This window comes from Chiloscyllium plagiosum, unplaced genomic scaffold, assembly GCF_037043375.1.
Source record: "Chiloscyllium plagiosum isolate Xiang-an unplaced genomic scaffold, Cpla_swu_hap1 HiC_scaffold_22, whole genome shotgun sequence".
Classification (NCBI taxonomy): Eukaryota; Metazoa; Chordata; class Chondrichthyes; order Orectolobiformes; family Hemiscylliidae; genus Chiloscyllium; species Chiloscyllium plagiosum.
This window is the reverse complement of record NW_028270160.1, coordinates 43,097,741-43,110,763: the sequence shown is the minus strand read 5'-3', so window position 1 is coordinate 43,110,763 and position 13,023 is coordinate 43,097,741. Positions and strand designations below refer to the sequence as shown.

Here is a 13,023-nt window from a genome sequence, read left to right as displayed (position 1 = left end):
AGGCACTCCGTTAGAAAATTAGGTAATGATTTGATTTATGAGTTTGATAATATCAAACATGCAATATATTTTAATTTCCTATTTGTTTTTCTTACATTGATGGATGATGTACTTGCATATGGAGGGGCTCCAGCACAGATATGCTGGAAATGGAATTAGAATAGATGGATTTTTGGTGACAGCTATGGACACAACGGGCCGAAGGGCCTCTTTCCGTATTGTTAAAAACTGTAATTGACTCGTTTGGTCAATTCAAAGTTGATTTAGTAGGCCACTTGCTATTATATTTTCTTTTAAATATCTTCCCAGAATTGAGACTTTGCTGAATGAGGCTATTCGGCCCATCGGTGCAATTTTTGCATTTGCAATTGATATTACAGACAGCACAGAACGGGTAGGGTATGGAGACACTCACTATGTGGATCAGTAACCAATGCATGATCGAACATGCTCTCTCTCTCTCTCTCATTAAGGCGACTTCAAGCCTGTGAGTAACGGAGAAAGGATAGGGCGGGGGAGCAAACTGCACACCAAAGCCGTCTCCCTTTCTTGGATCTGTCACAATCAATTAAAGAGGAGAGCGTTTGTTCAGGCCGGCTGAGAATTTGCATGTCTGAAGAGGCATCAAAAGGGAAGATAATGAGCAAACAGCGGGAGCCAGTTTGAACTAATTAAAGACATCAATGAAATATTGGGAATCGCTAAAGCTGCTAATCGTTGGCGCCATGAGGTCTGTGTGTGTCCATTCTGTAGATTTTTACCTGGGCAGCCACCACACAACAGATCCCAAGGAAAAGACTTCATTTATGTCTCTTGGCCAGTTTTCATTATTATGGGACTTATGTTTGAGTTATATTTCGAATGTCAGTACCATAGATGTTTGCCATGTTTTGTGGACGAGACATCATACCCATAATCAAGGATTTTAAACTCGTTTCATCCCAAGATCATGCAAAACAATGTGACGGTATTATGATCGGCTCCCGTGCCGTTGGGGTTTCAACGTTAACGGGAGACAGACCCAAAATATTATACAAAATCCAAAATAATAAACTAATAGGGGTTAAACAAAAAATAATGTTCCAGTGAAATGTCGATGGGGATGAAACAATTAGCGTTAAAATTAACCTTGAGTTAATTTAATCTAAATTGGTTTCACGGACAGTTTTTATCACCCGAAACCATTTTCGAATTTTCTTCTGACCCGCGGGCATTATGCTCCCTGAATCATTCCGGGATATAAATGAACATTAGCACCTCGATTCAACATCTTCAACAGCATTGATCAGAGCATTTGACAAAAATATCCACATTTATGAAAAGTGCAAAACTGAGACTACAGTCACACTGTGAGAGCGTACAAAGTTAAAAATCACACACCAGGTTATAGTCCAACAGTGCTTCCAAATAAACCTGTTGGACTATAACCTGGTGTTGTCTGATTTTTAACTTTGTACACCCCAGTCCAACAGCGGCGTCTCCAAATCATGGCTGTGAGAGTGGGCACCTTTGCTTTTAAAAAAACCCCATCAAATATCATTAGGAATAGGTGAGCGAAAATAACGTGGCGAGTAAAGCGAGCTGATTGTGAGGGCGCCACACCTTGGCCCGTTGGACCCAGTTGGCCAGTGCATTCTGCAGCTCAGTGGGGCGGCCTTACACCTCCACTCAATTGATACCATCGGCTGTGACAGCCTCTCACGTCTACGGTCAGTTCAAAGGTGTGAGCGACACTGCACACACAGTCTAATGAAAGTCTAATGCTCCCCAAGCGGATTGAATGGATTTACAATCACCCCATCGCGCCATTCTATTGAAGTATAGAACATACGTGGCACAACCAATAATGTGAGATGATCAGTACACTATTGTTAGCCGAATTATTCACAAGTTTACATTTCCCAGTCGAATATCAATGTCCATTTGTTTTGGAGATAGATTCGGTTTTTAGTGAGTAGATTCTGTTGAAAATTAGATTAGATTCCCTACAGTGTGGAAACTCGAGGGAAAAAATAACTGCATAAAATGTTTAAGTTTGATAATGTGTTTGTCTTCTGGACAAGATTTAAAAAATACAAACAGACACTGCATACTACCAACATTAATAACAGATTCACATGCACTAAATTTAAAGTGCAACCAATTCCACAAATCTAATGCCTTTAAATAAATTAATACTTTTTGCCATAATTATTAAAACATTTCTATGAATAGAGTCATAGAATTGTACAGCATGGAAATTGACCCTTCAGTCCAACTTGTCCATGCTGACCAAATACCATATCATAAATTAATTTTGTCCCTCTAAACCCTTCCTACACATATAGCCATCCAGATGCCTTTTCAATGTTGTAATTGTACCAGCCTTCATCACATCTTCTGGCAGCTGATTCCATACACACACCACCATCTGCCTGAAAGATTTGCCCCTTGGGTCCCATTTAATTCTTTGTCCTCTCACCTTAAACCAATGCCCTCTAGTTTGGACACCCCTACCCTGGAAAAAAGACCTTCGCTATTCACTCTATCAATGCACTTCATGATTTGATAAACCTCTATAAGTTCAGCCTCTGATGGTCCAGGGAAAATAGCCCCAGCCTATTCAGTCTCTCCCAGTAGCTCAAACCATCCCCAACTCATGCAACACCTTTGTAAATCTTTTCAAAGCCCTTTCAAGTTTAACATCACCTTTCCGAGAGCAGCGAGTCCAGAATTGAATGCAGTTATTCAAAGGTAGCCTAAACATGTTGCTTCTCAATATAGATCCTTACAGTAATAGCACACTACTATGCAACAAACTGGACTTATATGTTTAGGGTTTAATGTAGTCAAACAGCCAAGGCACTCAAATCTGTAAAACAACTGTGTTATAAAACAAAATATGATATCAGACTACAAAAGAGACATCAGGACAGATCACCAAATGCTTGACTAAACAAGTAGATTTTAAGAACTCTTTTCAAAGAGGCAAGTGAGATAGAAGGATGTGGGGAGTTTCAGAGAGAGATTCCAAAGTTTATGGCTTTGGCTGATGAATGCCAGAGGTGGAGCAATTAAAGTCAAGGATTTCAAGAGGCTAGAATTAGAGTAACTCAGATTTATTGCAGGATTGTCATGTTGAGCAAGAGTTACAGTGAAAGAGTGAGGTCGAGAATGTATTAGCAAAAATGAGAAATTTAAAGTCAAAGTATTTTTTTCCCACTGAATGGAGGGGTAACAGATAAATGGCACTTGGTGTAAATTAGAATATGGACAAAGTTTAGCTGATGTTCAAGCTTATGAAGAGCTGAATATGAGAGGGTGGCTAGGACTGCATGAGAGTAGTGAAGTCTAGTAGTAATGAAGACACGGGTGAGGGGTTCATCAGCAGATGAGCTGAAGCAAGAGTGGAGTCAGATAATGTTACTGAAATTGAATTAGATTTGAATAATGTCATGGCTTGGGGTCAGGTCATCATCTCAGGTCAATGTAATGTAGAAATGTACACTTTCAAAGGACCATTAAGGTGGTAAACCATTACACAAAGGTTCCTAAGAATCTGCCAAAAACCACAAATGGAAATAGTAGGAGAAATCAGACTACCATGATTAATTAGATGTGTTTTCTAAACATGTGCCTTAAAATTGATGAAGACAGCTTACTGAAAGAAGAGAATTCCTGAGTTTACAGTTTAGATGGCTGAAGGCATAACCAGCAGGGTCCACAGAAATGGAGAGATTGCAAAAAAAACTGAATCAGACCATCACATTTTTCTGAGGATTGTAGAGCTTGAGGAGATTCCAGAGCACGGATGGTTGAAGACTCTGAAGGATTTAAAAACCAGGAAAAGGATTTAAAGTTCAGAAGTTGGAAGCCAATGCAGAGCTGAGGTGATTTGGTGCTATATATAGGTTCAACTGTATTAGGGTCGAAAAGTGTGGTGCTGGAAAAGCGCAGCAGGCCATGCAGCATCCGAGGAGCAGGATAATTGACGTTTCGGGCATAAGCTTTTCTTCAGCAATGAGGCTGGTGTGCCAAGCGGGCTAAGATAAAAGGTGCGGGGGGGGGGGGGGGGAATTTGGGGGAGGGGCACTGGGAATACGATAGGTGGAAGGAGGTGAGGGTGAGGGTGATAGGACGGAGAGGGGGTGGGGGCGGAGAGGTCGGGAAGAAGATTGCAGGTCAAGAGGGCGGTGCTGAATCCGGGGGTTGGGACTGAGATAAGGTGGGGGGAGGGGGAATGAGGAGGCTGGAGAAATCTACATTCATCCCGTGTGGTTTGAGGGTTCCTAGGCGGAAGATGAGTCACTCTTCCTCCAGGCGTCGTGTGGGCAGGGTCTGGCGATGGAGGAGGCCAAGGACCTGCATGTCCTTGGCGGAGTGGGAGGGGGAGTTAAAGTGTTCAGCCACGGGGCGGTTGGGTTGGTTAGTGTGGGTGTCCCAAAGGTGTTCCCTGAAATGTTCCGCAAGTAGGCAGCCTGTCACCCCAAAGTAGAGGAGACCACATCGGGTGCAGCGGATACAGTAAATGATGTGTGTGGAGGTGCAGATGAACTTGCGATGGATATGGAAGGATCCATTGGGGCCTTGGAGGGAGGTGAGGGGGGAGGTGTGGGCGCAAGTTTTGCACTTCTTGCGGTTGCAGGGGAAGGTGCCGTGAGTGGAGGTTGGGTTGGTGGGGGGTGTGGACCTGACAAGGGAGTCGCAGAGGGAGTGGTCTCTTCGGAATGCTGATAGGGGTGGGGAGGGAAATATAACACTGGTGGTGGGGTCTGGCTGGAGGTGGCGGAAATGACGGAGGATGATACGATGTATCCGGAGGTGGGGTGGAAGGTGAGGATCAGTGGGGTTCTGTCCTGGTGGCGATTGGAGGGGTGGGGTTCAAGGACGGAGGTGCGGGAAGTAGAGGAGATGCGGTGGAGAACATCGTCGACCACATTGGAAGGGAAATTGCAGTCTTTGAAGGAGGCCATTTGGGTTGTTCGGTATTGGAACTGGTCCTCCTGGGAGCAGATGCGGCGGAGGCGAAGGAATTGGGAATATGGGATGGCGTTTTTACAGGGGACAGGGTGGGAGGAGGTGTAATCTAGGTAGCTGTGGGAGTCAGTCAGTGTGTAGTAAATGTCTGTGTTGACTCGGTCGCCCAAGATAGAAATGGAGAGGTCTAGGAAGGGGAGGGAGGATCTGAGATGGTCCAGGTAAATTTGAGGTCGGGGTGGAAGGTGTTAGTAAAGTGGATGAACTGGAGCACGAGGTAGCGCCAATACAGTCATCGATGTAGCGGAGGAAAAGCTGGGGTGTGGTGCCAGTGTAGCTGCGGAAGATGGACTGTTCTACATATCCGACAAAGAGGCAGGCATAGCTGGGGACCATGCGGGTGCCCATGGCTACTCCTTTGGTTTGGAGGAAGTGAGAGGATTGGAAGGAGAAGTTGTTAAGAGTGAGGACCAGTTCAGTCAGTTGAAGGAGTGTGTAAGTGGAAGGGTACTGATTGGGATGGTGGGAGAGGAAGAAGAGGAGGACTTGGAGGCCTTCATGATGCTGGATGGAAGTGTATAGGGACTGGATGTCCATGGTGAAGATAAGGCATTGGGGGCCAGCAAAGCGAAAATTATGAAGGAGGTGGAGGGCATGGGTGGTGTCCCGAACGTAGGTGGGGAGTTCTTGGACTAAGGGGGACAGGACAGTGTCGAGGTATGCAGAGATGAGTTCGATGGGGCAGGAGCAGGCTGAGACAATGGGTTGGCTGGGGAAAACAGTCCCAGCCTATTCAGCCTCTCCCTGTAGCTCAAACCTCCAACCCTGGCAATATCCTTGGGTAAATCTTTTCTGAACCCTTTCAAGTTTCACAACATCCTTCCGATAGGAAGGAGACCAGAACTGCACGCAATATTCCAAAAGTGGCCTAACCAAAGTCCTGTACAGCCGCAATATGACCTCCCAACTCCTGTACTCAATACTCTGACCAACAAAGAAAAGCATACCAAATGCCTTCTTCACTATCCTGTCTACCTGCGACTCTATTTTCAAGGAGCTATGAACCTGCACTCCAAGGTCTCTTTGTTCAGCAACACTCCCTAGGACCTTACCATTAAGTGTATAAGTTCTGCTAAGATTTGCTTTCCCAAAGTGGAGCACCTCACAGATATGAGGAGATTTCTCCAGTTTCCTCATTTCCCCTCCCCCCACCTTGTCTCAGTCAAATCCCTCGAACTCAGCACCGCCTTCCTAACCTGCAATCTTCTTCCTGACCTCTCCGCCCCCACCCCACTCCGGCCTATCACCCTCACCTTGACCTCCTTCCACCTATCGCATTTCCAACGCCCCTCCCCCAAGTCCCTCCTCCCTACCTATTACCTTAGCCTGCTGGACACACTTTCCTCATTCCTGAAGAAGGGCTTATGCCCGAAACGTCGATTCTCCTGTTCCTTGGATGCTGCCTGACCTGCTGCGCTTTTCCAGCAACACATTTTCAGAACCTCACAGATATCTAAATTAAATTCCATCTGCCACTTCTTAGCCTATAGACCCATCTGATCAAGATCCCGTTGTAATCTGAGGTATCCTTCTTCGCTGTCTACTACACCTGCAATTTTGGTGTCAGCTACACACTTACTAACTATACCTCTTCTGTTCACATCCAAATCATTTATATAAATGATGAAAAGTAGTGGACCCAGCACCGATCCATGTGGCACTCCACAGGTCACAGGCCTGCAGTCTGAAAAACATCCCTCCACCACCACCCTATGTCTTTTATCTTTGAGCCAGTTCTGTATCCAAATGGCTAGTTCTCCCGGTCTTCCATGAGATCTAACCTTGCTAACCAGTCTACCATGGGGAACCTTGTCGAACACCTTACTGAAGTCCACACAGATCACGTCTAATGCTCTGCCCTCATCAATCCTCTTTGTTACTTTTTCAAAAAAGTCAATCAAGTTCGTGAGACATGATATCCCACACACAAAGCCATGTTGACTATCCCTAATCAGTCCTTGCCTTTCCAAATACATGTAAATCCTGTCCCTCAGGATGCCCTCCAACAACTTGCCCACCACTGAATTCAGGCTCACCAGTCTACAGTTCCTTGGTTTGGCCTTACCACCTTTCTGAAACAGCAGCACCACATTAGCCAACCTCCAGTCTTCTGCCACCTCTAGTACATGAACCACCTGTAGGAGGTCACCTAGGAGTACAAAAGACTGAGGCTAAGGTACAAAAACATATTTATTAGCCTGGACTGCACAAAGATGTGGTTAACTTTTGCCATACGTGTCAGACATGAGAAATGGTAGGTCAGCCACAGGCGGTAATAAAACCAGCACCTTTGTTGCCAATTTCCACATTTGAAGAACCTTTCATGTGGGTTATAATTGATTGTGTAGGTCCCCTCCTGAGAACTAAAAGTGGGAGCCAGTACTTGTTAACCATAAATGGATGTGTCTACCTGATTTCTAGAGGCAATTCCATTATGGAGTATCAAGGCCAAAAAAAGGTGATAGAGGAGTTGGTAGCTTTCTTCAAACAGTATGGGCTACCCAGAGAGACTCAGTCAGACCAACGGTCAACTTTTACTACAAGACTGTTTAAAGAGGTTATGGATAGCTTAGTTAAAAGTCACACAACACCAAGTTATAGTCCAACAGGTTTAATTGGAAGCACTAGCTTTCGGAGCACTACTCCTTCATCAACTGATAAAGGAGAAACGGTCCGAAAGCTAGTGCTTCCAATTAAACCTGTTGGACTATAACCTAATGTTGTGTGATTTTTAACTTTGTCCACCCCAGTCCAACACCGGCATCTCCAAATCATAAGAGGAATAGTTAGTAAGTTTGCAGATGACACCAAAATTGGAGGTGTAGTGGACAGCAAGAAAGGTTACCTTGCTGAATACAATGGAATCTTGATCAGATGGGCCAAGGAATGACAGATTGAGTTTAATTTAGGTAAATGTGAGGTGCTGCACTTTGGAAAGGAAAATCAGGGTAGGACTTAATACATTTAATGGCAAAGTCCTGGGGACTGTTACTGAACAAAGAGACCTTGGAATGCAAGTTCATAATTCCTTTAAAGTGGAGTTACAGTTGGATAGGATAGTGAAGAAGGCATTTGGTATGTTTGCCTTTTATTAGTCAGAGCATTGAGTATAGGAGTTGGGAGGTCAAGCTGAGGCTGTACATGACCTTCATTAGGCCACTATTGAAATACTGTGTGCAATTCTGGTCTCCCTGCTATCAGGAGGATGTTGTGAAACTTGAAAGGGTTCATTAGAGGATTTACAAGGATGTTGCCAGGGTTGGAGGGTTTGAACTAAAGGGAGAAGCTGAATATGCTGGGGCTGTTTATCCTGGAACGTCGGAGGCTGAGAGGTGACCTTATAAAGGTTTATAAAATTATGAGGGGCAATGATAGGGTAAATAAACAAGGTCTTTTCCCTGGGTTGGGGGAATCCAGAACTAGAGAGCATAGGCTTAGGGTGAGAGGGGAAAGACTTAGAAGGGACCTAAGGAACAACTTTTTCATGCAAAGGGTGGTACATGTATGAAATGAGCTGCCAGAGGAAACGGTGGAGGCTAGTACAATTACAACATTTAAAAGGGATCTGGATGGGTACATGAATAGGAAGTGTTTAGAGGGATATGGGTCAAAAGCTGGCAAATGGGAGTAGATTTATTTAGGGTATCTGGTCAGCATGGATGAGTTGGACTGAAAGGTCTGTTTCCATGATGTACATCTCAATGCCTCTATAAATATAAACACCAGAGGTAATACCAGGAGGTGATGCCAATGAGAATTGGAAAGAGAACACTTACATATGATATATTCTGAAAGTGCTGTACACATTCCTGATGAAGGGTTTATGCCCGAAATGTCGACTCTCCTGCTCGTCAGATGCTGCCTGACCTTTTGTGCTTTTTCCAGTGCCATACCTTTTGACTCTGGTTCTCCACCATCTGCAGTCCCTCACTTTCTCCATGTACAAATTCAAAGGCTAGTGCCTCCACAGCTAAAAGATAAACCTGTTTTAAGATCTAAGGTAAGTCGATACCAGAAATCTCAGTGAATATTCTATGCTGAGCTCTGTCATGTATTTCCAGTATTTGTAACTTCTCTTATAGAGGCTCCAATACTGAATCTGAAGGAGAAATTAAGTAAAATCCCATGCAAGGACTGCCACAAACACTACATAGGACAAACAGGAAGAAAGTTAGCCACCAGAATACACGAACACCAGCTAGCCACAAAAAGACACGACCCCCTCTCCCTCGTAGCCCTATACACGGATAGAAAAAAACCCACCATTTCGACTGGGACAACACATCTATCCTGGGACAGGCTAAGCAAAGACATGCCAGAGAATTCCTAGAGGCCTGGCACTTCAACCACAATGCCACAAACAAACACATAGATCTACATGCCATCTATCAACCCCTCAGGAAATGAACAGGAAATGACATCACCACAAACCCGAGGAACCCCATCCAGGAGAAAGATATAAATAGAAAGCAGGAGAAAACAGCTTCGCTTCACTTGGAGGTCACCACTGATGATGTTACCTAGCCAGGCAATGAAATGTCTGGATATCAAACCTACAGCTCAGCGAGCAAACCTACACCCTAGAAATTAAGTAGTTTGTAAAGCAAACTAATAATAGCTAGAAATACAGGCAACCTCTGTAGTTGCAGAAATACGTAAAGATCCAAGTAGATGAACTTTCATCTGGATTGACAAAGTACTAATGACCTAGAGAGTGGAGTAATAACCTTCTTTCTTCATAATGTAATATAATAAACAGGTTGGAAATGGCTTCTCCCACTTTAATAGCCCCCTCATCCACCAGATGGGTACCAAAGACAGGACTGTAGAGAATTCCCTGTGGATGGTACCATTTTGTGACAGCACCTGGAAAGTATTGTAGTAGAATACTGGAGGTGGAATTCAAACAGTTTGTAGAGACTGTGGAAAAAGGCAGAATGCCAATTTAACTGGTTCTCTCCTGGGAATTCATTTGTCATCAGATAGACTACATTTTCTTGGTGTAAGATCTGTCAGAAGGAGGTGTCAAAAGTATCAGTAATGATGTATGTTCCTAGAATCTTTCCTTTGAACCTAAGGTGGTGTTAATAATCATATGTTCAGTTATTGTCAGAAATTTAAATTTTCAGCTTTGCTCTTCTCCAGTTAGCCTGTTCCTTTCAAATATATCTGGTCTGCGACCTCACAATGTGCTACAACAAAATTCACATTGGATTTTATCAAATCTCCATAAGATATTGCTGGCAGGTAAGAAATGATAGCAAACTATACCGCCCATCTATTGTTACTAACAAAATGCAGTTTCCTAAATATACAAAGAACCATGGAGAGAAATGTTGAGAAATACAGTAAGAGGATAATTGGTCAAAGAAATGTCAGTATGAAAGTTCCTTTTCGACAATTCAAGTTCGACATGTTGGCATCAAAGAGAAATCACCATTAGGTCAGCAATTTACTGGAACTTCAGATGTATTCTCTGAAGAAATGCTAGTTAGTGAAGTTAAATCAGTGAAGTAACTGAAAAAAATTTGATAAGGGCCTGGGACCTCCAACCTTTAACTTTCAAGTATAAGGCTACTTGTTGAAGCTTAAGTTCAACATCCAACCGTGAGTTGTGTTATTTTCATTAAGTACCACTTTCCTAAACATATAAGGCACATTTGAGATGAAATGTTCCATACTCACTGAGATTATAACATGTGTCAACGTAACAAAATAGTAGGAAGCAAGATAATAAGAGGCAAGAAATAGAGCAGCTCTGCATCAGAATTAATGGATCAGAAATGGCCAAGATTAACGGCCAGCATTGCTGACATTTCATATGATTAGCTTAACGATTAACTCAAGAGGATATGTTATTCGAGTTATTTTACGCTTTCACTGGGGAAAAAAAACTATATTGAGGAGGAGTTGAGATTCGCTGGAGAGTCAACGGTTAGTAATGTCTTAATACATTGATGTTTTTAGATTGATTAACTCAAAATACTGAGAAAAAAAAAGCTCGTCAAAATAAACAGATGTGAATTTCTCTGGGATTAAAGTTTCTTTCGATGTGACTGTATTGCTGTCTATCTCCTTGTCAGAGACTTTTTGAACGTAGGGCACACATTAACCCAGTTTCGTTTTACTGGCTGATTATACACCCATGTTAGACAGCGGATACACTTTGCAAATTGCTGAGAGCGACTCTAAAAGAAAGCGATACGTGTTTAGCGTGTATAAATATATATTCCTTTCATTACTAATCATGCCTATTTACGAAACAGCACGCATCCTTCAGATGTGTAATTTTATGTCCCATTTAGGAAGGCCAGGGAGAAGGGCTGCAGACATGATGGAGCCAGCATTCACAGATTTGCCGGATACTCCAGAACATTAATGATTTCCTAAATTAGAGCCAATTGTTTGGCATTGTCTGTCCGTTATCTTTGCTTTGAAGTCTCTTCACACATGGAAATCTCCGCTGCGAAAGGCCACATAAATTCAAAGCTGCTCGCAAGCAACTCAGACGGATCAGAGAGCACTGGAGTGACAAAACACAGGGAGATGATGGTCAAAGGAAACTTTTCGATTGACTGGCTTGCTCGGAGTAGCCGCGAGAGGTACACTAAAAAAAAAGCTGAGGAACACAGCCCGGGTCTTCCCCTGTCTCCCAGCTTCTATCACCTAAACTCAACACAGCCTAGGACGGACATCTCCCAAGAGAGGCGAACAGAACCTCGGGATCCCCCATCGGAACGGACGAGACAAGCGCTACCCTGGATGGGAGTGTGTGGGCAGGAACCGGCTCTGAAAGACTCAGCGGGCGCGGAGTGTAAGTAAAACGCCACTTTCACTGAGAATGTCCAGCAAGACGCGGACGCTCACTGACAGCATTAATATTTGATTTGTTGTTGTGCAGTGTCCGGTCGTGAGGATTGCTGGGCCTCGGAGAGTGAGTCTGGCCGATCAGATTGTACAGTCCGAGAGGAGGAGGATGAGGAGGAGGAGGAGGAGGGGGAACAGGCGGACAGAAACCCGGAGGCTGACAGCGAGGGGCCTCGGCGTGTGCGCACCGCTTTCACCGCCCAGCAGATCCACAAGCTGGAGAAGAAGTTTAAGCGGCACACCTACCTGGGGGCGGCGGAGAGGTCCAGGCTGGCAGCTTTACTACACTTGTCCGAGACTCAGGCAAGTCAGCAGAACCTCTCTCTGTAAGCCCATTCCTACTCACTGTAACTCCCAAAACACCCCATGTGTCAGCATTCCTCTCCACTCTGACCTGTACAGCCTGAGGACTTGCACTTTATCATGTTGCAAGGATTTGTACACTTTTTGAAGGGAATTGTTTTGTTTTTAACCAGGTGAAGACTTGGTTTCAAAACCGCAGGATGAAGCTCAAGCGCCAGCTACAGGATCTGTACTCTGTTTCCTTCGCCGGCCCCGCTTTACTGACCAGCCCAGCGCGGATGAGAGAACCGCTCCTGCCTTACAACTCCTTCCCGGGATACTACCTTCAGGCCGCTAGCGGCTCCCACCCCTTCCCCCAGGCCGCCTACCAGCAGCCGGTTGCTGGCCACTGCCCGAACGTGGAACAAAGCCTTTCTCAGTATCAGGCCTTTCTTTACCCGCTGCTGCTGAATCCTTCGCCAGGGGGGCTGTACATCTGTTCCTGATGGAAACCAGACCTTCACAATTCCAGTAGCCAGGACTTGGGACTTTGGCATGTTGTGCAATATCGCTAACAAGGAAGACATACAGTATAAAACTAAAAACTGCCCTTATTTAATGCCCTATTTAATTTTGTAATTTTTCTATCTATTTTGATAATAAAATTGACGGTTCGAACAAAAAGATCATTTTTCTGGAGTGCATTGTGCTTATTTAGGGTGTTGCTTGTTCCAACATAGTTTTCAATTCTCCTATCCAACTTCATGCCATAACGTAAAGCTTGGGCAGTAGGTTCTACATAGTAAATTGCAAGATTGACACAGACTCCCAATAGGACACAATATTGAAGGTACACTG

The 13,023-nt window shown here is 44.2% G+C and overlaps 2 protein-coding genes across 5 annotated transcripts in view; one reads left to right on the top strand and one right to left on the bottom strand.

Moving 5' to 3' along the window:
• Positions 1–13,023, bottom strand: part of kndc1 (kinase non-catalytic C-lobe domain containing 1) — a 354,394-nt gene that overhangs the window by 109,697 nt on the left and 231,674 nt on the right. The gene's annotated exons all lie outside the window — the stretch shown is intronic.
• On the top strand, positions 11,276–12,848 carry LOC122561109 (homeobox protein vent1-like). The gene is made up of 3 exons (XM_043712546.2): positions 11,276–11,830; positions 11,918–12,186; positions 12,360–12,848. Exons 1-3 carry the CDS (start codon positions 11,467–11,469, stop codon positions 12,669–12,671), a joined length of 945 nt encoding a protein of 314 aa, XP_043568481.2. The 5' UTR covers positions 11,276–11,466; the 3' UTR covers positions 12,672–12,848.

What these genes read in the sequence shown, in the direction of transcription:
- LOC122561109 (XM_043712546.2), top strand. Translation starts at nt 11,467, where the DNA reads ATGGAAATCTCCGCTGCGAAAGGCCACATAAATTCAAAGCTGCTCGCA. An exon ending in AGACTCAGCGGGCGCGGAGT is followed by an intron (nt 11,831 to 11,917) that starts GTAAGTAAAACG and finishes GTTGTTGTGCAG; the next exon opens with TGTCCGGTCGTGAGGATTGC. An exon ending in TACACTTGTCCGAGACTCAG is followed by an intron (nt 12,187 to 12,359) that starts GCAAGTCAGCAG and finishes GTTTTTAACCAG; the next exon opens with GTGAAGACTTGGTTTCAAAA.